Genomic DNA, 25204 nt, shown 5'->3' with positions numbered 1-25204 from the left:
CAGTTAATTGTACGCATTTCAAGAGAGTCCTTTGCGATTTATCAGTCCTTCTGAATTTGCCATTAAAAATATTTGCTAAGGCAAAGTGTTTGAATACCTGTCTAGCTCCGAAGCTGTCAAAAATACAGGAAACATCAAAGAGGCTCTGCTGCAGCCCTAAAAAGAAAGGAAATAATTGTAGTTGTGGTATTGGTAAACCTACAAGGGTTTTCTGTTAATATCTCTAGCTACCACACAACCACAAGAACTGTCATGATATGCATTTATATGATTTTTCCTTTTGGGTATAACCATCCAAGATAAAATACCCCATATGCTAAAAGATTGATGCTTAATACTTCTTTCCAGATGTGCTCTGGTTTAGTTAAATATTTAACACATTTCTAGAAGTATGTAGTCTATAATTGCATTAATACTTCAGAAGAATGATGTCTTGGTGAGTAAAGGGAAAGATATTCCAAGGCTGACTGTGTACCTACTCCTGCCAGTGATCAGCAGAAATCAGACAGGTTGCCTTTAAAAAACCTGCTTACCACTGATCACCACGGATGGCATTTAAACAGCTACACAACCACAACCCTGACAGTGTCCCCCAGCAATATTCCCAAGGCCTAAACAAAGTCACATTCTGTAATGTGGTAAAATTTCAAACAGCAAAGTCCTCATTTAAAGTTAAATATGTACAAGCAAAATTGCACGATGCATGCAACTGGATGTATTTAATTGCTGAATTCTGTGCTGGTAACAGTACAGTTTTGCCTTTTTCCCTATGCATTTCCACAAACAGTTGCTCAAAAGACCCAAAGTGCAAGAGCTGGAAATAAGATTGATCCCTGAAGAAGTAGTGAACACCTCCACAAAAATAAAAACATGAAAGCAATCCTCTAATGAGATGCCCGACTCTGGCAAACGCATGTATTGAAAGCATTGGGAATAGCTGACAGAATTTTAAACAGTAACATGTAACTCAAGCGTGGTCTGACTAAACAGTACTCAGAGAAAGATTCTGGATGAGATTTAGAAAAGTACCTCAATGAATAGGAAATAATGCATTCACCCCTTTCAATAATCCCATCCTTACCCTTCAGAAGAACAGTCAAAGCAGCGGGAAAATGAAAACCTGTTGAGATGTGGTGAGAGGAGAGGAGGAGTAAATAGGGAGCTTTTCTCCACACCACTCCACAGCTGCTCGGGGCAACAAAGCATGCCGAGGAACCAACTTTCAAGGAGCAACAGGAAATACTACCAAGGATCTCAAAAGTACTATGTGCTCAGGATGTACTCCACAAATCCCTAACCGATGGCATGCAATGGTGACCTTGTGAGCTGATGTGTCCATGTCTGAAGTAGTGAACTAAATGTTCAGGGCATGCTCCCAAGCACTCAGGCTAACTGACACAGCATAGACACATGCAATTAAGCTACCAGGGCTGGCCACATCCCTGCTGCTTATTGAGCATTCCCAGTGCCCCTGGCCTACACTAATTCACAAAGCACCTCCAGGTCATGGTTTGAAGACACCAGTTGATCAGAGCCAGAACAGAGCAAAGGGCAATTCTAAAAACTGAACAGAACAACTGAGTTCCAGTGCTTGTGATGCGTAAGATGTATGGACATAGCCTCCGCAACCATCTTCCACAAGATCTGGGCCAAGGTAGAACTGTGATGGTACCCAAGTCCGTCAGCCCACTGTATAAAAGTCAGCAGAAAAAGGTTCATCAACCAGGTGGAGGGAACATACACTAGACACAGATTATTTTAAATGCATTAATATTTAGAAAATTTAAGGGTACATTTTGTGCTGAAATCTATGGGAAAGGTTAGGCTATGCTGGGTGCTTTTATAAAACTTAAACCTACCCTGTTTCAGGATGGTGAAGTTATGCTTACTCTGCCAGTATGACCATTTGAACCTCTTGGTAAAAATGGGAGTGTTTAGTCACACGCACAGAGAAGAATTGGGAACATGGTATTACGTGGACCACAATTATCCTGCACAGGTCCTTCCTATTACAAATTACAGTCTTGGAAAATAAAAGCAGCAGCAGGGGAAGGGATGAAAGACAATCTACCAGAAACACAAAAGAAGCCTGGGGTAGGGGAGGATTCCGTTTTAGTTAAAAGACAGGCATTTTATTTCTTAATTATTTTTTAACATTCCAGGTTTATTCAAAAGACATTATTCTGCAGGCATGTATCTTACAGGTCTTAAGACTGATAAAACACTAGGAATAATGTGATAACCCTAGCAAATGAAGACATGGCTAAAATCACACCAGAGTGATTTTTTTTTTTCTTTTAATAAAATTTTGGACATTTCAATCCGATTTTTAATACTGGCCAATGCCATTCATACCTAGAGCATTTGGAATAGTCCATTAAAGGAACAAAACTTGACAAGATGCAAACAGCAGACTACACTTGATTTCTGCAACTGATGGCAAAAGCTGCTGGAGAAGTATCTGTACACTTTAAAAATGTTACATCAGTGATGAATGGAATTTTGTGCTTTAATACTTTGCTTGAAAAGTCTCTTTGTCCAACATGAAGTCAGCAAATCTCTGCTGGAGCTCCTTTTCTCTCTCCTGCTGTCGCTGCACATCTTCCTTCAGACACTGTAAGGAAAACATAATTAAGCAACCAGTCAGTTTTTCCAATAGTCACACCCATGAAGATCTTTACCAAAGGTTGTATTTTAGTTCCTTCAGAGGAAGGGGTCAGAACTGAGTCAAGACAACTGCTAAAATTACTTATTTTAAATATAAATGTAAAACAGAGCAGTTGATGTAGAGTATCAAGAATCACAGTTATCTTACTTCAAATGTCAGGTATCTGACCCTGTTTTTGACAGCAGTTAATATCAAATGCTTCAAAAGGAGAGATTTCAAACTGGAAACTTGCCATAAACAGTGCATTGTATTTAATAGTTATCTATGGATTCTTCTTCCATGAGTTTGTTCAAAACCTGTTTTGAGTAACTTCCCTAATTAACCCTGCATCTTGCAACAAGGCCTTCCACAGGCCTTCTTCCACTAACTACACAGCGCATGAAGGAGAAGTACTGCTTGTTCTAAAACTGCCAGCTGCTAGTTCATTTGATCTCCCTTCACTCTTGCATCAGAAGAGACAGTAAATGTATTCTGAGGATTAGCCCTGAGTAAAGTGCCATTTACTGAAAACAGGTGCTATTAGTAGCTATCAAGCTATTTAATACATTTTTACCGTTAACTTTGACTAAATCAGTTAATCACTTCTGAGTCTGTAAACACATCTATCAGCATTTCTAAACCATCTTCACAAAATCAGTTTTAAGAACCGATACGTTCTATCTTTTTTATAGCAAGTGGTTGAGAAGACTTGAGACTCAATGGAACCCTCTCTTCTGGAAGAAAAAAAAAAATTAAAAAAAAGTAGTGCTCAGATGAGTACTTATTTCGTGGAAAGCAAGCCTGGCACTAGGTCAAGTCCAGGACTGAGTCTTGGTTGAGGGCTGCCTTGTTAGCTGACTAAAGCAGAGAAGAATATCCTGGAGATCCTTAAACAAAGAACAGTGGCTCTGAAGCATTGTTTTCAGGTATCTCAGTGTACCTGTTTCTGCTAGTTCCAGGCTGAAGTTAAGGCTGCTTAAGAGAAAGAGGTATTTTCCTCCTCAAAGCCTTGCCAAGCAGATAGAGGCCGGTAAGGCAGGTGGTGCTTTTCAGGAGCAATGGTCCAGATCACACATGCACACGTTGTTAGCCAGGAAGAGGACTGCAGGCAAATGGCCTGAACTCTTGAGGATGGCTCAAAACCATAATTACAGAACAACTGCTCAGCTTCTGAAACTGAGAGCCATGTTTAAATCAGTACAATAATCCCATTTCAGTACTGGCTTTCTAAAAGTCCAGCCATCTGCAAGTCTGACAACAACGTTAGCTTCAGGGAGTAATACAATCAACATGTGAAAAGAAAGAAGAATCTCCTGTAGCATATAGTAGCATTTGGTCCACTGACTTTTAAGGAAGCAGGAGGCTTTACACAAGTTTCAGATCTACCCTGAGTTCTAACGGTAATTAAAAACAAAACAGGCCAAATTAAGATAGATATGGAACTTCTGCCGATACACATTGCAGAAGATTAATAAAATAAACCACCCAAGGAAATAAAATAAAAACAAAGTTAAAGAACACACTAGTAGATTAGTCCCAGCTTCTAATATATATATCACAGAATCTTTGATATTGAAGTGAACAGCAGAGGACTCTGGTAATAGCCAAAAGTATAATTTAAAAAGACCATTAAAAACTTGATACAAACTCAGGCTGTGAACCTCAGAGGCCATGCATTGTAAAAACATCTTTTCCACAAAGTGCTTGTATTTGACCTAAGGTATTACATTTAGGAATCTCACCTCCAGTCTCCGAGGGATTGCAGCATCTTCATGTTTCTTCAGTTCCTCAAAAGTACGTAGCTCCAGATGTGCCTGTTCAATTTGGTCCCACAAATCATTCAGTTGTTTGATGAGGCCCATTGCTCGAGACTGATAACCACCAAGCAAGATCTTCAGCTTCTTCTCCATCTTGGCAGCCCTCTTTGCTTCAGTTGTCATGTGACCTCTGTTTATCTGTCGGAAGGAACCCAAGAATTGTTTTATTCATCCAGAACTCAAAAATCAAGAGGAAAAAAAAAAGCAGCAAAAATACATCTGTGGAACCGTATCAGAGTTGATCAAGTTCTTTGCTTTCTATTAACAAATCATACTGCACATTTTACAACAACCTAGATTTCTGGATTAAAACCTTTACAATGTAAATACATTATTCCAGGGGTGAAGTCCACTAGCCAAAACGGGTGATGACACACTATACGAGTACAGCTTTATAGACAGGAATTGTTGCAGTTGCGGAGCTCAGTAAGCAGCCAAGTCATACAATAGCTTGCTATACCACATCCCACTTACACAGGAGAGGTTCTTTGCCTTAGTAAAGGAAAACTAAATAAAGATATTATGTTCCTCCTTTTCAAAATTATATTCTCAGTCTGCAAAAACAGCCACATCTTTCAATCCTTCTGCCTATCCCAAAAGGATTCACCTAAATCATATTCCATAAAGTAAAAAGGCAATTGGAAACATTAAGGCAGCTCTGAATCTGTGTCTCTGTTGCAGAGAACCATAACAAAAACATTTAGACTGGTCTGAGTGGCAAATGAATGGCAATGCTGGGGCATGGAAGCACTGCAAGGAACAGCAGAAGGACTATTAGAATGGTAACTAAATCCTACCACCTATTTGCATGCACTTTCTCAGGACAGCCACATCAGGAGACAAAGGACTAAGACTACATCCTGTTAACTCACAGAGGTGGGACAAGATGGACACACCAACTACTGTCTGCTTCTAAAAGGTATGAAAGGCAAATCCAAAAAAAACCCCAAAACAAAAAAAACATGGTCACCAGTTGCCATGATGAGAACTCAACAGGTGGTGACTCGTCATTCCTGGTGTCATCATAAAGCATCTCAGAAAGACCGCTTGGATTCAAATGTCTCAGTAGCTGAATGCTGGACAGATTACTTGATTAAGTGTTCCAAGTCAGGTTGGATGGGGCTTTGAGGAACCTGATCTAGTGAAAGATGCCCCTGCCCATGGCAGGGGGATTGGACTGCAGGATCTTTAAAGGCCCCTTCCAACCCAAACCATTCCATAATTATGAGTCTTAGTGTTTGTAAGCATGTGAGTATGAGACTGCCAAAAAGTGAAGTTGGTTTTATCTTAAAATAACCTCACCTATCTATAAGATCTCCCATTCAGCTCTACTACATTGCTGTAATGTTGCAACGTTATTCCCTCCTGCACCATACCAAAAACCTGGAGCTCCCCAGTGGCCTCTCTGGTAACACTGCTTTTGTGCAGGGCTTTTCCCTTATGGATCTCACAGCAAGAAGGTAAGATTATCTTTAGCTAACAGACAAATACGGAGACAGCACAAGGTCAGTGGCAAAAGCCAGAAGCAAATTCCCCCAATTTACAATCCAATAGCGTACACAACAGATATGACAAAGTGATGAGATTAAAATGTGGTATCAAAACCACAAAGCAATTGGCACGTTAGACATGAAGCTCTCCTTCCTGCATCATTCTGGTAAGCACTACCTGGTGTGCCCTGGATTTAGAAGTCTTAGTTTCCCCAAAGTTGTCCAGGTCAATCCTCTAAAACCATAATCCAGACATAATCCATAAACGGACAAGTGATACAAATTACAAAATTCTGCCAACTGGGACACAATACAAATAAGCGTATTCATGTTAACATGTTATAAATGTTTATAAACATTTATAAACAGCAAAGGTAACAGAAGCCTTTGTGTATTTTTATATATTTATTCAGTGGGGTAAAATTAAATGAGCAGTAAAAGCATGAAATAGCCATCGGCATTTTTAAAGCCTGATAGATGGCATCAAAGAAATCTGTAACGCTGAATCACAAACCAACAAATAACACAGCACTATACCACTGAGCAAAACTGTGGAGACGTGTAGCATTTCACATCTCTAAATAGGGACATAAGGTTCCTGGTTGGTTTTTTTTTTATGCTACTTCCTTAAGAAAAAAAAAAAAAAAACAAACTAAAAACACCACACCCTTTTTTCAGAAAGCATTGTGCGAAAGATGCCAAACTCAACAAAAAAGGAATCAGGCTTCTCAGATTTTGATTTTTGCCACAGTTAAAGATATATTAGTGCAGCAGATGAAGAAAAATGCATAAATTTCTCAAGTGTTAAAATATAAAAGCCTAACTCGGAACCACAATGGCTAAATCACCTATCCTTGCCTCGTTTCTTTAAAAATCAAAGCTTTGCTGGTGAATGTTCTTACATACAAAGGAATTACCACTGATCAACCAAAAAGCAGAAGCTTTTCACTGCTTTGAACCCTACAATTACCCAAGATATCATTTTTTACCAATGAAACTAAACTCCATTGGGAAGAAACTACTTTCTCATCTGTCCTTTACAGTGGTAACTACAGTCAGTCAGACAACTAAGACTAGTGCAGCCATCACAGTCTTATGCACCAAGCTATCGCAAAGTGCATTTCATCAACCTTTCAACTGTCCAACTTTAGTAGAGTACATTCTATTATACAGCTGTATGTTTCTGTAAAATGCCCTACTCCTGAACAATTTATTCACTCATTTAAAACGGTTTTAGTAGGTGCTGCAGAGATAAACAAAGTGAATGGTCAAGGGAGCAAACTGTTAATGGGTGAGTGAAAGAGAAATTTGACTTTCTGAGCTGTCTAGTTTGCTCCTGGGGAGAGAGATGCAGACTGCTATGCTTTTCAGATTCTGTTTGCAATGTAGACTTAAGCTATGCCCAAGGTGCTTTAAGCATACAGAAAGGCGCCTCTTTTTCAATATTTATATAAATCTAGAGAAAATTAAATAAATAGATTAGGGATTTGTGAGGATACTCTCTGATGGAAAAGTATGAAAGCTTTAAATGTCTTCACTGGTAAATAATATGCTATTACTGCAACAACAAATACAGCTGTGCGGTAAATGAACTATTTTCCAATTACTGTTTCTTGGATGAAAAACGTGTGTTGAGAGCCACGGACATTTAGAGATCATGGAATAGATGGATGCACAGGCAAACAGAATTTTGTTTGTAACAGAGGTCTAATGTAACAAAGATCAATTGTCCCATGTTGTTTCACAGCATTACAGACAACGTAGAGTATGCTTGGTGTGAAATGAAACTTCAATCAGAATGTCACTTTCTAGAACAGGTTAAAAAAGGCCATTTAAAAAAGTTCCACTATTCCATCGTCCCGCGTGACGATCTGTCAACAACCTAATTTTCTAATAAAATGTTAAACACTGAGTACCTGAGGACATGAAACACAGTTATAAGCACTATCTCCACTGTACGGAAAAGAGACTGGATCAGGGCATTGCAGTCAGAAGTCCTCAATTATCTGCATGCTCTGAGTATCACCGGTAGCAGTGGCAGTACTGGGTTGGTCTCTCACTTTTATACACTTCAGCTGGGATTCACTTTGCTTGGCTTTAGACATCAACACCTGAGCTTGTCACCCAATGTCATTCCATAATCAGGAGAGAAACTGGCAACTCTAGGGCATGGCTCATCTGATCCAGGGCCTCAGAACGAGACTAAGCATGCCACTGAAGTGCTCTTCACTGACTAAGATGGAAGCACAGACTACTTGCTCAGACACCGTTACCTAAGGTCAGGTAGAGCAAACCCACCATAAGCGTGTACTGTTTTAATGTATGGGATATAATAAAGCATTTTTTTCTCTCCAAGAAAAACCAAAGTCAGTTCAAATCTAATGCTTATTTTATTATCAGACCCTGATTACTTAAGCACTCTTAAAATTTTCAGACAATGAGAACTGGACTTAGTATTTCTGAGTTGTTCTGAATATAGATTCTTACTTTTAACTACTAGAGCTCCTTCAGTTGTATACTGCTATTCAGCCCTTGCTATTCTACTCAGTTCCTTGTCTGTCTTGGATTATCATAGGCCTTACTGCTGTAAAAAGAAAAAAAAGAAAAGAGGGAAAAAAAAAAGAAAAAAGCCTCCCAAGTATCTAAACCCAGAAATAACAGCCCTTTCTTCCTTCTCTGCTTATAGAAAGAAATGTGAACACTCACCACCTTTCCTCCTCCCTCCCAACTACAAGATTTTAGGGCCTACTACGAAAAGGTCAAAAGGAGGTCTCAGCTTTTGTAACAAATACTATTTATTAAAAATTGCTGACTGCTGCATTAATGCCAACAACTGCATATAATTTTAGTTCAAGCTTCGTAAAATTTTAAGGCTCAGATACCAAGCTAAAAATTCCAAGCAGTTATGAAGAGGTGTGTTTCAACAGAAGTCTACATTATTTGCTTAAAGCTAAGAAATAGATTTCAGTAAAATCTGACAACCATTTCCCCCCTGAACCTAGCAGAAAATGTAAAGACATCTGAAAGATTTCTCCACTTAGTTATTTATTTTGTACTGCTCCTTGGCCGGCTTTAGTTCCACTGACTTTTGTACCAGCTATGGCAAAACGAGAACAGCATGTACAGACATGGGGTAAAATGATATATGATGTTAGGGCAAGTGAGAGCGCCTCATCCCATCCCAAATCTCTTAATGTAAAAGCCTTCCCTCATGCCTAGTAGAGCTGTGTTCAGTTTTTACTACTACACTAGAGATCCAAAGAAGAGAAACCAAAACAGAGCAACAGACAGAATCAGAGGTTTATAAAACATGATCTAGAAAAGGGAGACTGACTGAAAAAAAAGGGGGTTTGTTTGTTTTTTCTCCATCTAACAAAAATAGAGAAAATGAAGAAAGATACAACAACATGTTTTAAATATCCCAAAGATCATCGTGAAAAATTAGTCTGTTCTTATGTCCACTGAGAAAGGAAGAGGGATTTAAATTTGGCAAGGAAATTTTAGATAGGAATTTAGTTGTAAGGTTTAACTAAGGACAACAAAGAACAGGGAAAGACTGCTTATGAGAACAAACATCCACTGGGAAAGATCGAAGAAAAACTGACCCTGAGGAAGGAAGGACTCAAGTGCCTTCAAAACTGCATTTTCACATTTCCTCATCTCACTAAGCCTACTGAGGACGCCCCTCCTCAGTTCAAAGGGCTGTTTTTCCCTGTACTGATTGTTTTGTTTTCCTTCCATTAAATGTGGAGCTTCTGGTAATCCCTAAACAGCATTAAGCTCTCTTGTCTTCTAATTGATCTTCTTAATCATCCCTGGTGGATAAAAAACATGGAAGAAAAACTGCTGCATGTTCTTACCAGAGCCATAGTCAAAAGTAAACCAACTTGTCCTGTGACCTTGGAGAATCAACATAATCATCATAAAGCTGCTTAGCTTGTGCAGAGAAATCCTCTGCCAGCTTCAGCTACGCTGGCTGAATACGTTACTCTTGGAACCTATATAGGCCTACTCCAAACGTTACTATAACTTCCTTCCTCACCTCAGACCCACAAGTGGCCCTCCCATACTCAATTCTGCTGGCAGGAACTGGATTAACTTAATTTAAATAGCAGGGTTTGTGAACTTGCCTCACATTGACTCAGCCAGAGTATCTGGAATAAGACAACGCGCACTAAGATGACAGCCTTCTGCTCAACGCCAGGTTACACCAAACAGGTTTCACCAGCATTTCAAACCACGCCAGGGACAACAACGACCATAACACTAGGGCATCCTCTGTGCATGTTTAGGTGATCTGCCTTTACAAGCTTGATGGTGCACTCTACAATAGCATGTTTTTAAACAAAAATTCATTAATTGCTCTACTTAAAAATATTTTTCCACTTCCATGCTCTTGGACAGAATTCTCCACTTTTTGGCTTGAAGCACCGTTTCATCTGTCTACAGGCTGACCAGGCAAAACTCTCTGCCTCTTACCTCTGAGTTAGTAAAAGATAACAGTCAGCTCTGCTGGAAATGGAGGCTTGGGGTTACTATCAAACAAAAAATTGCATTTCCAGTGTAGAACAATATGGGCTCAATCTATCAAACTGACATCAGCACTAGCATTAGTTCAGCTAATCAACTGAAACCCCTCCATGGCTTGACACATTTTCAGCACTTTGCAGTGACACTGAAGATGCTTACTTAACGTACAAGGATCATTAAGTAAAGGTGCTGATCACCATCAGAGCAGTCAAAAAGGGACAGAGTGTGTAACTTTCAAGAGATGACAAAGTGGGATTTAATTCTAATTGAGTGGTATCACACACAGTTTTTCACGGAAATATTCAGTCATAGGTGATGCTCAAATTAAGGTTACTGCTGGTATGCACCTGCAACTTCACAACTGAAACTTGACCAAGTGTTCAAAGCTTGCACGGGAATATAAAGCTACCTTTCCCCAATTTAATAAGGAAGCCTCAACATAAACTCCTATGTTGTACTTTGTTATGTAGATCATATATCATTACGACTTACTGATAATCTGCAGGCGGCTATTCTCTCTACTCACAGTCAAAACATGGAGCAATCTCCATGTGAACTACGTTTCAAAAATTATGACTACTTGCCTTCAAAAGTCATAACGCAAGTTGGCAGGACTGTTGAGTAAAGACAGTACAGGGTACCTCCAGAGCAAGTGTTCCCACATAAATTCACAGCATCCAACTATCTAGATCTAGAATAATCCAGGAAGTTACTGGATAAGTTAGCAGACACTGCTGACCTCCAATGATGACATTAAAGCCCACTTTGAATATTTTCATTTGGGAATTGCTTCTAAGACTAGCAGTATTATCAGTGATACCCATATATCACAATCATGGTAGAAACACGTTTCGAAGAGCACAGTTTAAGAAGAAAAACAAGTAATTTATTTTTACTAAGCTTTTCTGAAAACTCTCTACCTCTCCCTGGGGAGGAAAAAAAAAAAAACTACAGTAAGATCACAGACAGCAACAACTACCTTAGGCTAACAGCTTTGATTAACTGTAAGCAAACATGGGTTACTGCTGTGCCTGATGAGATAATATGGCAGCGAGCACAGGGTAATTACCCTCAAAAACTATCACTGCAAACTCAGAATTCTTGGACTGGTCTCTTCCAGAGAAGAGGCTAACAATCTTGTGGAAGCTCACACAATAAACAAGTTAGCAAACAGCCTGGTTGCCTCTCAATACATAGCAGAAGCCCCATGATGACCTTGCAGCAGTCACTAGTACTGTATTCCAGCAGCTACTACTACACAAGTATAAATGAAGCAAGCTACTTTGTGAGCAGCAACTCACACTGGCCCAACATTCACAGGTTCTGACACTGCTTCACATTAGGACAGGCTTTAAAGAGCAACAGGTCTGCAGATGAGGTGGCTTCCCGCAAAAGACCGTATCAATTTATATTTTTCTCTGTCCAAACGCAATTTTCAAGAGCGATGGTGTGCAAAGGCCCTTTGCAATGAAGAGCTTTGTCAATGCTGAACTTTATTCCTAAGTACGTAAGTTCCCATTATGAACTACATTTCCACATGTGAAATCTGATTTCACCAACCACCACAGAGGAAATCAATGGTTTTAGACATGGAGGAAAAAAAACCTCCCACCATACTATGAGCAACTGGCCAAACAAAAGTAACTGCTATGCAGTCTAAGCTTATTTTTAAAGAACTTTTTCATTGCTCATTTCCAATGTTTTGGCACATCCTGGACTGAGGAGATGCAGAAAAATACTTCTTTCTACACAAAAAGAATTATCTAGTCCCCCCAAATTATGACTTAACCCTAGAAAGGCTAGCACAACAGTCCAGTTTGAAGACAAACTTCAGACTCATAGGCAAGATCACAGAAATAAGAATATGAAGAACCCTCTTACTGGTGTTTATCTGCTTCCTTCCAAAGGTCCCAAAGTAAGTCAACACTACGAGAACTGGTATAAAATCAACTAGTAGCATTTTCCTCTGGAAATAACTGTTTAACAGCAAAAGTATAGTTCTATTTCCCAAAGCTGTTCAATTGGCAGTCTGAGAAATCTCATTGTTTTAAGAGTTGACTAGTTGCATTTGAATAAAACTTCCTGCTCCTTGCTCATGGTGATGAAGATTTCAGGGGGGGTAGCTGCTAACTGTAGATGTAATTTGTGGGGCAAACCAAGGACGTAACAAGTTAATTTACCTAAAGGACGGTGAACAATGGGGTTTTTTTCCAGACTTCTAACACACAAAGATGCAAGGCACCAGCTCGACTCAACAAGCTCGAAATGGAAAAGACAACAACTTTCCAGGTAGCGCAAGTACACTTAAAGATTTAGCAGTTTTAGGTAGTGATTTTCAGTCACAGGTCTACAAGTGCTTTGCAGACAAAACTGCAGAGAGACCCAAAAGGTAGACATTACTTCTGTTCCAGTGACGGAGGAACCAAGGGAGGCATTAAGACCTAGTTTCGTTTTACTGATCTGAAGTGCTCTAGGTGCCTCCGTAATAAAAAGAGAAAAACAGGAAACTCGAGAGGGAAATTCAACTCTTAAATGGGCCAAGCTACTCTCAGGAGGTGCCTTGTCTCTCTATCAAAAACAAAGGGAGCCTAAGGCAATTGCAGCTTTGTTTTAGTCAGGAGGCTAGAATAAGGTGTATCGAATCTGAACTCATGGGTCTTGCTCAAAAATAGGCAATGAATACTCACCTGAGCTAGAAAGAAAACATAAGTTTTCTTGCTAAATCCGTTTATCTTCCCTGGCAGTGTATTTTTTCTTACTGTAGATATAAGTTCTCCTTGGCAATACAAAACTTTTTATTTATTGCTTTCCTCATTATAAATTATGGGTCACCTTCATTGTGGATCTCACAAATATTCCAAAATTCTGCAAGCAAAGATGTGATGTGTTATAACTAAGCTGATCTAATATCCGGCTACTGTGGAAAGGGTTCTGCTGCTTAATCTAAAGATAATTACTTTTCTGCCAATTCAATGAACTGGTCCAGATTACCACAGAGTTACAAGAGCACTGGTACAAGGTCAGAGGTAATGGCAGGGGGCAGCTGGAGAAAAATAAGTAGCACTGACCCTTTTTGACACAAGGTAAAATATTAGAGCATCCTAGCTATAGCACAAACTATGTGGTAACCATTCTGGTAAACAACTAAAAGTGTTTTCACACACAGGTAAAGGCAATTCCTAAGGGATCTGCCATATATCTGTGTTACCCAGGAGAAGTATATACCCTCCAAAACTGCTACACTAAACACATGTACTCTGATGATCAACTGTACATTAAGCAGAGATCAGACACTGCAACAGTGGTCTTGCATAAACAGTCAGCTCTATCAGATTCTGATAACCCTCAGATGTGACCCTCTGGTACCAACTACATTCCCAACAGACCTTATTAAAAAAAGCGTATTCCACAAAGGCAACACACTAGTACAAATGAATATATGTGACCATAAAAGCAGACTACTCAGGGATTCCACCATATTTTAGTTTTATGAGTAATTTCTCTATTCCTAGTCTTATAAATTCCCTTATTTTCTCCAGGTGTTTTCTCAGTAACAGCACACCTGCAAATCCAAAAGAAACTGCAAGCTTTAGAAGCACATAAGCTAGAGAGAAATCAAAATACAATCTCCAATAAACTAGTCAATGATACACCTTGCAGCAGAGTGTACCATGTAACCCATAAAACTCCAGCTAAGCAACTGGTTTTCAATGTAATTTAATTCAGAGGACTTGGGCTGCAACCAAAAGCAAAAATGGACACTTTGGTCTGGTAAATTACCATCTTGGTGTATCTTGGATATTGCAAAGAACAGATAATTTACTATGCTTTGTGTATACAGTGTAACTAGAGCTTCCTCCCCTGTGGACTTTCAATAGTGTTCATAATTTAGCAATCAACTGAAATGATGACGTTAATTACCACAGTTTTAATAAAAATATTTGTATGCTGCAAGCCAACATCATGAACCATCTTCAAAGGAGAAGTAAAGCTGGCAGGAAGTTCCTACATTACAAACTACAAAGTGAAGCAACTAGCTTGTTAAATAGATGCCTCTACTACCTCATTTCATCTGATAAGGTTCCTAGTTTAACATACACCTTAGGTATGAATGCTTTTATTTATAAATATATTGCTTGGAAGAGAAGAGAGTACAAGGCATTGCAGAGAACTGAAGCAGTTACTGAATGCAACTGTGAGCATCAGAAAACTCCCGTTTCTGAAAAGACTAGGTCTGCAGTGTAGCTTAGCCTTGAGCAAATATGCTAGACTTCTAGAAGCTACTGGAAACATCAGAAAATTCCACCAGGATTCAAGCAAATCTAAGCTGTACCACAGACACATAGTGAGGTCACGGGGATTCACTTGCATGGATCTAAAGCTCCCGATCTGTAACGCAAAAAAGTTCACATGCTAATCTTGTAACACTCTTAAGCCACATTAAGTAACACCTTCAAAGAGTCCAAAACCTTCCAAATAAAGAAGTGAAAAGTATTACTAACACATAGCAGTACATTCCAATATTAAAACTATAGCTGAGTTGTGCAGTACTCCTGATGATGCCTGGACAGGATATCTAGCCAAACAGAAGCTCTCCACAACTGCTCCACTTTGCCTCCTCAAGTCCATCAATAACAGCACAAATCTGTTTGTGATATCAACATCAATTTCAGAAAGATAAATGTCATGTCAACATATACAAGGCTGCCACCACTAAATCACTCAGGCAGTGAAAACAGGCCAATTAGAGAAAGACAACTTTTGTCCACACCATCAATCCACCCAGTAATCTCCGAGCAATGAAGACAGCACTAGAAATAGCTGGCTTTTTTGCCCAGGGTCTGCAGGGTGTTAGCAGTCCCATATGGAAGTATTAGACAGTGACTACCCAATGTGCAGCTGTCTCCAGCAAATAATCACTAAACTCTCATGTTTTTTTCTTAATGATCTTAGTGCAATATGAAGGGGAAGAGGCAGCCCCAAAAGCTGACCAACATCAGTTTCTGTTGCTGGCAATCTCTATTTTACAGTTTCTACTCTTCTCTCAAAGGAAGTTAAGAGTACAAGCAAGTATCTTGGGGTATTGAAAGCTGAGCTAATATCCCTGTTTTTCATTAAGGTTGCCTGATACTTCCCATTAAAATATCTATTTCAACTGATATTGCTTTCAGACAATTTTCCTTGGAAAAACATTAAAATGAAGGTGGGTTTTGCCATTGCTGAGAATGGGTTCGGAAAAAAAAAAATTGCTGTGCTTTTTCATTGTATATTCGTTTGTTCAGTAAACTGCTATGCTTTTTATTTATTATTTAAAAAATTATTCAGCTGGTGACCTATACTTGGAAAACTGTATTTGTATACCTTGTTTTTAGGAAGGGTTTTTTAAATAGGTCAGGCAACAGAGCTGCACTAAACTGCATTTTGCACACACTTGGGAGAGATTTTCAGCTCAAATTTAACTTTGCAAAGAGTCCACCTGCACCGAACAGCGAGTTGTGAAAGGCAGCGTGGTGCTTTCACTGCACCTGCAGCTGTGAGGCACGGCAAGCTCTGCGGGCTCTCAGTGCGTGACTGAATTGGGGTCTGTGGTATTTTGAACACGTACACAAGCTTGCTCTCTCACTTTACTGTAGTGCACCAAGCAATCAGCCTTGTCTAGCAGCGCTCCAAGCTCCCAGCTAATCTGAAGAGATGTAGCTACATTAGCAAGACATGGAGTCTCATCGCAGCAACTGGTCGCAGACACAGCTAGCTGGATTTTGTTAACTGTCTTCCATGGAGTCCCATGCAACGCTGGTAGCAAATGAAACCCAGTTTTTTTTCTTGGCAAGACCTCCGGTTTGTATTTTGCTTCCTGGGTGACTGTCCTGTGACTACAGAGCAATGAGCACCTCCAGAATGAACAAATGCACAGAGTTTGACAAATGGATGACTTGACCTTACTTTCTTTGCTTCAATATATCCTTAATGAGCACACCATCACCAACTCCTCATTCAAATATTGAGAGGAGATGAACAGAAATCAACAACACAAGAAAGCCCACACAGAAGTAACCAATTTAGATTGCAGAAATAGCGTGCAGCATAAAGGCACAGGGCCACACACTGAACAATAAAGAGAAAACAAAATATTCAATAGCTACTCATTAAGCAAGTACCATCCACCCTGTGCAGTAAATGAGTCTGTGGAAAAACTAGTCTGTAATCACAAAATTAAAGACTGTCTCATAATGCATATGCATAGGCAAATTAAGGCTGCCAGAGTAAGGCTGTTTGTGCATTCCCCAACTTTGACTGTTTGACTTTGCAACTTTAATAATGCACTTCTAACACAGTTCTGGGCGTAAGATATTTAAATTTCAAAAGCATTTGTACACAAATTAGGTACAGCCCTCAGATTGCTGGCATGATGCCAGCACAGCCCCTGCTGCCATGCAAGCTGGCTGCTGCCGTGCTCAGACACCGTTTTTGTGAAAATATGAGCAGAGCAGAGGGTGCGAGAGCACGTCGGGCAGTGTTGGGCAAGGCAATGGTGCTCTCTGCTGGGTGAGCAGCAGCAGCACAAGTGCTCTGGCAGCAATGCTAACCGCCTCGGCTACTGGACTACGTGCAGGTGAACTGCTCCTCGCCCCAGTGGCTGATTAACAGCTGTGGAGTCTATACCTGGACGACATTCTTGATAGACAGACTTTACAAAACACACATTCACACTGTATTTCACATGTATGGATCAAGTGAAAATTCAGCCTTTCTGGCCTCTCTCTCATGTTATTTCTGTGGTAGTAGCTGTTTGAAGAGGTTTACTTCTAGCAACAGTAGCTATGTTGATGTTAAATACAGAAGAACTTAAAAAAAAAGTTTCCTTTTACCATGGAAAAAAATAATCTCATGCCTGCATAACTTAGAGAGATTTTTAGGCTAAAACGGTATTTTGGAAAACAGTTGACGACTTACCGCAAGTCTGAGCAAAACACATGTTCTATGGGAATAAACAATTTAAAACCAGCCTACCTTTTATCATAAAAGCTGTGCATTTTTGTGTGTTGTGTGGAGTGTTTGGGTGAAACTCTAGAGAGGGGACAGGGCAAGGGAAATCACTGTCAAAGGGTCTGAATTGCTTTCTTCTACTTAGTGCACCATACCTCAGACAATTTCCTCTCCACACACACCTCCCTCAATCCCAGGACACCTTACCAAATCCTAATGCCTTGTTGAGTTACGGCCTGTGACTGTTGCATTTTCAATGAACCAATGCAAGCGTGTTGACACTGGAGAATGCTGTACTCTACAACTCAGCAGAAAATGATGTGGTTTCAATTCTTGGTCTCTTAGTACCAGTGCCCTGCCACAGTATGCAAACTGCATGCAGACACAGTGGTGAGACGTTGCTATCTGAACTCTGCCATTTTGTATTTGCAGAAAATATTAGTTACGCAAACGCATAACAGCAAACTCAAAATTTGAGTTTAAAAAGCACTCATAAGGAAGCCTACCATCTCCTGATAAAGTGGAACGGGATCACAAACATCCATTGTTCTCTTTTGTGGAAGGAATCACTGGAATTGGCAGAGGATGCCAGTCTGGCAGGAATTCAGGACTATCTGGACATTCACATATGTAACAGTCAATCAGAAACCAAATCTTAAGTTGGAAAGAGAACTTGAGAGCAGTTTTGGGACAGAGACGTTATTTTTAAGCATCTTTCTCTGAAGTGTCTCATACTGGCCACTATCAGGGACAAAGTGCAAAACTAGAAAGATCAGGTGTCTGATCCATTAATAGGGGAGATTAAGAAAACAGCAAAAAAGCTACATGGAGTTGAGAGAGCAGAACCTGACCTACTCTCCAGTTGAGAATAAAGTGGGTGAAATGAGCAGTGTTACAGCTAATAGTGCAAAGAGAAACTGTGTGTAGGAATACTCCAGGGATATTTTATGAAAAGGAGGATAAGAGCAGGCGATTTCAACACGTCAAGAACATCTGGGAACTCCCTAACAACCTCTTCAAAGGAATCCCACCAAAAAACCTGAATGATTTATAAAGAAACCTGTAACTCTTAGAGAGAAAAAAGAATCAAAACATACAGGGAGAAAGTTTAAAAAGTGGGTGCAAAAAGCAGAATAAAGCAACACTGACCTCAAGCCTCTTTTCAAGTGACTCTATCCTGTCTTTTTTGCTGGCCAAGTTAGCTCTTGTGTAGCGGCTCTGTCCAGGCAGGTATAGCACTTGGCTGTAACATTCTTCCCACACCTGGTTATAAGCTTCACTTGAGAGCTCTCCGTGCCCCATTCCTTGCTTTACCACTTCCATCTCTTGTGCCAGTAGGTCCTGTGCCTGTTGGAAATGATGAGAAATAAATTGCAGTTACAATACACAGGATACAAGAAAATTCCTCTTGTTTTCAATCCTTCAGCGTGCAATTCACAGGGGCAGTTTCTCTTTTCATACTAAAAGCTCACCATCAGGTTAAGCTAACTATGAAATCTAACACAGATGCTGTGGATTATAAATGAAACCCAGGCTAGAAGGCTACTCACAGCGCAACTATCCCTCATTTTATATAATTTGGCCAAACCTGACATCACTCTGCTGAAGCTAATGAAAGCTGTGGCACAGCTAGATACTTTATCTTGCTGCAGAAGAAGGGAGATAAAAGCAAGGACCTTGAGGGGAGGGAGAACTGTACAGACAGAAGCAGCTGTTCTATGAAACAAAAATCACTTTTCATTTCCTTTTGCTTGCCCTTCTCCACACAACCTGGAAAGCCAACTCTAAATATTAACGGGTGAGCTGTGTAAGCTCCATTGCAGGAAATACTACTCTGACTTTTAACTAACACACATTCTGTTGCTAGAGAACTACTAGCAAGATATGAGCATTCTGCTGTTTCCAGTTTAGTTTACAAAGTAACTTACAGTGAACTGAAAAGATTCATGTTGTTCTCACAACTCTTAGTATTTCTGACAAAGAGCCTGGCCCACAAAACTACATAGGCAACCCAGGTCCTTCCAATTTTATTTGTAACTAAAAAACTAAAATATCTTTGCGATCAGGACTTCATTGGTTCTAAGTGCATGTCCTCTCTTTCAACAGGATTTATATGTGCACCACAAACTTCCATATCAGCAGTAGATATCTCACTGCAAGCAGACATATGTTTTATAACAGCATACTGCCCAGAAAGTAATTCAGGTATCACCAGATTAGATGATTCCAGGAATACCGGGGAAAGAAAAATTAATTATTTGTCCCTGATGGTCAAAGACAGATAAAATAAGGGTACTCTAACCACACCTAACAAAGCTAAATCTTATAAAGGTTCACTTTCAATTAGCCTCTATTTGTACACCGTGAGGAATTACTTCAGGCTATTTAGTTGTGGCACCAAAACAGTTCCACAGCTTTAAGAGCTCAGCACACTGTGCTTAGCACCACTGCTAATCCTTCCCAAAAGAGTACTACACATCAGTAAAAGAAAGGAGCATTTTATGAAGGGATTTTAGTAGGAAGATGTTCTAAGAACAAATGAAGAAATAAAGGAAAATAAACAAGTCCCAGATGAGAGCGCAGAGATAGGAAAACTTCCTGGGTTTAATTTGATTTTAGACAAAGAGGGAATATTATGCTGAATGTTAGAGAGCAAGCAGAAACAAGGATGCAAAAAACTTCTGCCCATCAGTTAGGAGACAAAATTTCCAGGGACTCTGAAGAAAGTTTCCAGACAAAAACTACTGGACTGTGTAATAGTCTCTAAGGGAAGTGATAGAAAACCTAATTCTCGTTGCACTTCAAAACAACCAGAGAAAGCACTCAGAGAGTGTTCCTAAGGGAACAATCTGATACTGGCAGGGCAATGAAATTCATGATCTAACTGGATTTTCCATCTTTTACTTCTCCTGCTCAGAAATCTTGAAGTATAATTTTTCATTTAACAGCAAATTGGAAGTACACACTGTTCAGTGTTTCTCATTTTAGGCTCTTGAGTCATTGGTCAGATATGGTCAAGGAGACATTTAAAATCTGCTTGTATATCTTTAGAGTCACTTTAAAGTAACATGGGATTTAGGTGTAGAGATACCACAGCTATTGTCAGAACGCAAGTCTCAGATAGCAGGAGTCTGCCTAAAACAGATGACTTGGTGGCACGTGATTTTGTCCTTTTCACTCATTTTTATTCCTGTAAGCATTTGGTCAAAGGTTACTGGCACAACTTCAGAGGTGAAACTCTTTGAAAGAGCTCACCACAGCACTGTGTGTCTGAACTGTCTATCTGTCACTTGGCAGCAAAAGGCAACATCTGTAGCTGCTTAAATAAATGAACAACCCGAACCGGAACCCTGGGTACAGCACTGCTATTTAACTTGGGATTACAATGCAAAACAGGACAGAGTGCCCAGACAGCCTACTCATTTCATCCAGCAACAACCTATTCTGCCTATTCAGCGCTTTTTAACCAGGTATGCTTTAAGATCAGTTGCCATAGCCCAGCAGGGTCTGCACTAGCACAGCTCTATTGGATCAAGCTTGACAAGCATAATTAAACAACTTGATTTGCTGCTCAAAGTTATAAACTGGCTACCACTGTCTAACAGTCTGCACTGCTATGAAAAAAAATGCTTAGTAATTATGGATTAACAAGCTACAAAGGCAGCAGAAGGTGGATATCACAGCTAGTTAAAGTCTCAATGATTTAACATCAATTTCCAGAAACAGCAAAGTAGAATTCGGTAACTGTTGGGGTATTATAGCTCCTACCCTTACTTAAAATGAGAAGCCATCACAACACATTCAAAATTGTATCTAAAAGACAATGTCTCTGGACAAATACAGCATCCTCATCATTCTGCCGAGTGCCTGGATTAACATTAGCTCCCAGAAATAGAATGTGTACTTAAATTACCCTTACAGCTCTTCATGCAACCCTCTGGAGATCTCCCAACTAAATCCTGTGCAGGCTTGAATCCACCTTTTTTTGCAAGATTACAGGACCATGATGTAAGGAGACATTAGGTCACTGGTAATTAGGCCATACAATTCTCACCTTCTTGAGGTCCTCTTTGGAGAACTTCTCATAAGGATTTTGTTCCAAGTAAGCCATATGTTCTGCATTGTTGCTTCCAAATCCTGGGCCTTTCCCCTTCTTACCACTAGGCTGTTCTCCAAATGGGTGGTGTAAAAGATCAAAATGAAGCATAGTAATCATCTCTTTCTTTATTAGCTCTTCACTTTTCTGCAAGTCTGTTAGAGGTGGTTCCACATTTAAGGGTCTCAGTATCGTTTCATTAACCTGCCCAGGAATAAACAAAAAAATTCATAAACATCATATACACCACATTAACTTCACATACCTCCGATTGAGCATGAATTTTATATATCAGCTAAACCATGCAGAACAGGTGCCAAAAATCACTTGCAGTGTGACACACACAGCAATCCGAACACCCAATTATGCTTTCACTTGTGCATATGAAATAACTCATGACAATTTTGCTGTGAAAGTTTCCTGTAATGCTGAAATCAGTATACTCAAATAAAGATTTCATTCTCTCATGATCTACCTAGACTGTATTTCCTCCTACAATGGTTAACGCCTTTATTTCTGTTTTTTTTTCCACTTACTTCTGACGGCCGTGGAAGATTCTTCTGAACAGCTTTGTGCATTCTCTTTAGTTCCTTTGCACGCTCTGCATCTCGGAGAGCCTAGACAAACAAGCTAAGTGTTACTCCAGCTACTGTAATACAATCAGATGCTTTCTATAAATGTATGCGACATAAAACCTGACTGCTGCAGCAAAGATTCCTTAAAGTATAAAGACTTCATGTTACGAAGCCAGAGCCAAATAACGGGTCACTCTCTATGTGATGACATCATAATTTACTGCCTCTAAAGTAAACGGGAAGAGCACAGCCGACTAACTCTAAGAGGAGAGATATCCTAAAAAGTCATTTCCAGCCACCAAATTCTCCTGCAGTCTCAACCCCAGCAGACTTCATTCTTTACAAATTTCTCCACATCAAGTTTGACATCTGCTCTAACCCTCCAGACAGGAAATCCACCAGGAAAAGACAGACTCTTAAATCTGCAGCCAGGACTCTATTTGTCCTCTTCTATGACATAAAGTAACTACTTCACTAAAACAATACTTGTGAGAGTGTAAAAACATGAGGTTTCTCCTCACATTCCACTTTCAGGCAATAAATAACATGAAAAGGCAGTGTTGTCTAAAACTTCAGGAACGATGACCAAGATCTTTCATGTCCTAATCCCAGCCATGTCGTGCCTTCATTTGAAAGGCAGGATGCTATTCTCTTGTATGATATTACAACTCAAATTCTTTTCTCTATTCTACACACATAAATTAACTGTATTTATGCAGACATTTTAGTTGCACGTGTGTGTGTATGCGTGTATGCATGAGACTTGCATGTATGTATACAACATGTTCCTCCCCAAATGGGACATGCTAGGAATCAAATTCTTGGAAATGCTTATCTTATTAGAAGATATCAGAGCACAGGATTTTTAAAAAAATATTTTGTTCACTTGTCAAAGCACAGTCATTGGCACAAGCCCCTCTGAACTCAAAAAAACCATTTATTTGAAGGTATATAACAAAAACAGATTTGCATCACACAAATTAGGATAAGCAATAAATGGAAGAGACTGTTCTTATAAACAGAAAAACTTAAAGTGTCCCTAATGACTAGCTACTACAGCTATTTAACCAGCAGAATTTAAGCTAGTACTTTATCCAGCCTTCCTTGATTCTGAAACAAAACAAAACCAACCCATTCACAACTTGGCTGTCTGGGTAATCCTGTGGTACAAGTCATCCAAAAGGGACCAATTCACTGCATGGCAGATTTCTATCTGTGTGCTACCAGCCTCCCTGAATTTGTATATACCTGTCTTATATTTCACAAACTGTAACTTTTAACCTTGAGAGAATAACCTGAAACTGGGGGAGGGGGGACGGGGGACGGGACAATTCTCACGTGCTTAAAATCAAGCATATGTCTCAGTAGAAAAATGCGTTTAATTATATTTTTATCTTTTGGGGGACAAATGCAAGGAGGTACGACATACACACTCTTAGAGACTTCTTCATAGAAAATGACATGTGATACAGCACATTAACAAATTAAGGAAAGGATTCAGAGAGAAAACTGATTTAGCCTCTGTCTGTGTATACTCTGATGGCAGTATAGAAAACAGGTACATTTTACTTTGTTATTCTGTAGAAGCTATGCCACTTCCACTAAACATGTATGTAACTATGGGAACCTTACAAGGAACATATTTTATTTTAAAAACAAAAGGCACTATCCACATCACACACACCTACCTGCTTGCGGGCATCTATATCAGCAGTATCTTCTACAAAGGCTTCATCTACTTCATGTTCCTCAAGTTCTTTTTCTGCATTTTCAGGTAAAACAATCTCGAAGTCGTTCTTTGGAGCAGGAAGGGCCATGAGTCCAAGGCGCAGGTGTTCACGAGACTCTCTCTCCTGTTGAAATAACAGTAAGATATAATGCTTCTGAATTCTTGCACTAAGGTGCAATACAATCAAATTCCATTCATCTACATTAGCAGACACGAACAATACACAACTAATATCATTGTCAATCTTAGTCTGCTACAAAGCCAAAATCTTCGAAGTCTGACAAAAGGGGCATGCTACTAATCCAGGCTGGCCTACAGACCACCACCTCAGAGTTTATAGAATCACAGAATCATAGAATCGTTTAGCTTGGAAAAGACCTTTAAGATCATCAAGTCCAACTGTTAACATAGCACTGCCAAGTCCACCACTAAACCATGTCCCTCAGCACATCTACAAGGCTTTCAAATACCTCCAGGGATGGTGACTCAGCCACTTCCCTGGGCAGCCTGCTCCAATGCTTAATAAACCCTTCAGTGAAGAAATTTTTCCTAATATCCAATCTAAATCTCCCCTGGTGCAAATTGAGGCCATTTCCTCTCGTCCTATGGCTTGTTACTCAGGGAGAAGAGACCGACCCCCACCTCTCTACACCCTCCTTTCAGGTAGTTGTAGAGAGCGAGAAGGTCTCCCCTCAGCCTCCTTTTCTCCAGGCTAAACAACCCCAGTTCCCTCAGCCGCTCCCCATCAGACTTGTGGCTCTAGACCCTCCACCAGCTTCGTTGCCCTTCTCTGGACACGCTCCAGCACCTCAATTTCCTTGTAGTGAGGGGCCCAAAACCAAACACAGTATTTGAGGTGTGGCCTTACCAGTGCCGAGTACAGGGGGACGATCATTTCCCTCCTGCTACTGGCCACGCTATTTCTGATACAAAGGACTGGACTATTATGGACAATTAAGCACAAAAACCCTCTGATGCTAAAAAACAACACACAGCTTTCTTAAAGGTAGCTAATGAAATCTTCAAACAGGCTGAAATACTCAAGTAAAACAACAGCATGGTACCTTCACCTCCCAGTAGCTTCAGTACAACAGTGGAGCTTCACATAAACACCTTTCAAGAAACTGAAAAAATGTGAAAATGTCTCCATGCTGATGATGGACACAGGGGCATCTGCAAGCCTAACTGGAACTTTTTTCCTTGCAGTTGCTCACAAATCTGGGGATTGTGGTACTGTACCAAAATGAGACAAACGGCATCAGATCTGGAAACCAGTGAACTCCATCAGGAAATTGAAGCCTCACTTTTCCTTCTAGCAGCAAGAAGCCTTTTT

The 25204-nt window shown here is 39.9% G+C and overlaps 1 protein-coding gene across 1 annotated transcript in view; it reads right to left on the bottom strand.

The window, feature by feature from the left end:
• Positions 1–2105: 2105 nt before the first annotated feature.
• The window catches only part of CDC5L (cell division cycle 5 like), a 37283-nt gene continuing 14184 nt past the window's right edge, over positions 2106–25204 (bottom strand). Inside the window, exons 11-16 of the mRNA XM_075497749.1 lie at positions 23831–23995; positions 22104–22184; positions 21526–21771; positions 18621–18818; positions 4390–4602; positions 2106–2614 (exon numbers count right to left, since the gene is read on the bottom strand). Of these exons, the coding sequence (XP_075353864.1) occupies positions 2510–2614; positions 4390–4602; positions 18621–18818; positions 21526–21771; positions 22104–22184; positions 23831–23995 (1008 nt within the window). The 3' untranslated portion in view covers positions 2106–2509. The remainder of the gene's footprint in view (positions 2615–4389; positions 4603–18620; positions 18819–21525; positions 21772–22103; positions 22185–23830; positions 23996–25204) is intronic.

This window comes from Mycteria americana, chromosome 3, assembly GCF_035582795.1.
Source record: "Mycteria americana isolate JAX WOST 10 ecotype Jacksonville Zoo and Gardens chromosome 3, USCA_MyAme_1.0, whole genome shotgun sequence".
Classification (NCBI taxonomy): domain Eukaryota; kingdom Metazoa; phylum Chordata; class Aves; order Ciconiiformes; family Ciconiidae; genus Mycteria; species Mycteria americana.
The sequence above is the reverse complement of the archived record's forward strand: the minus strand, read 5'-3'. Positions and strand labels throughout refer to the sequence as shown.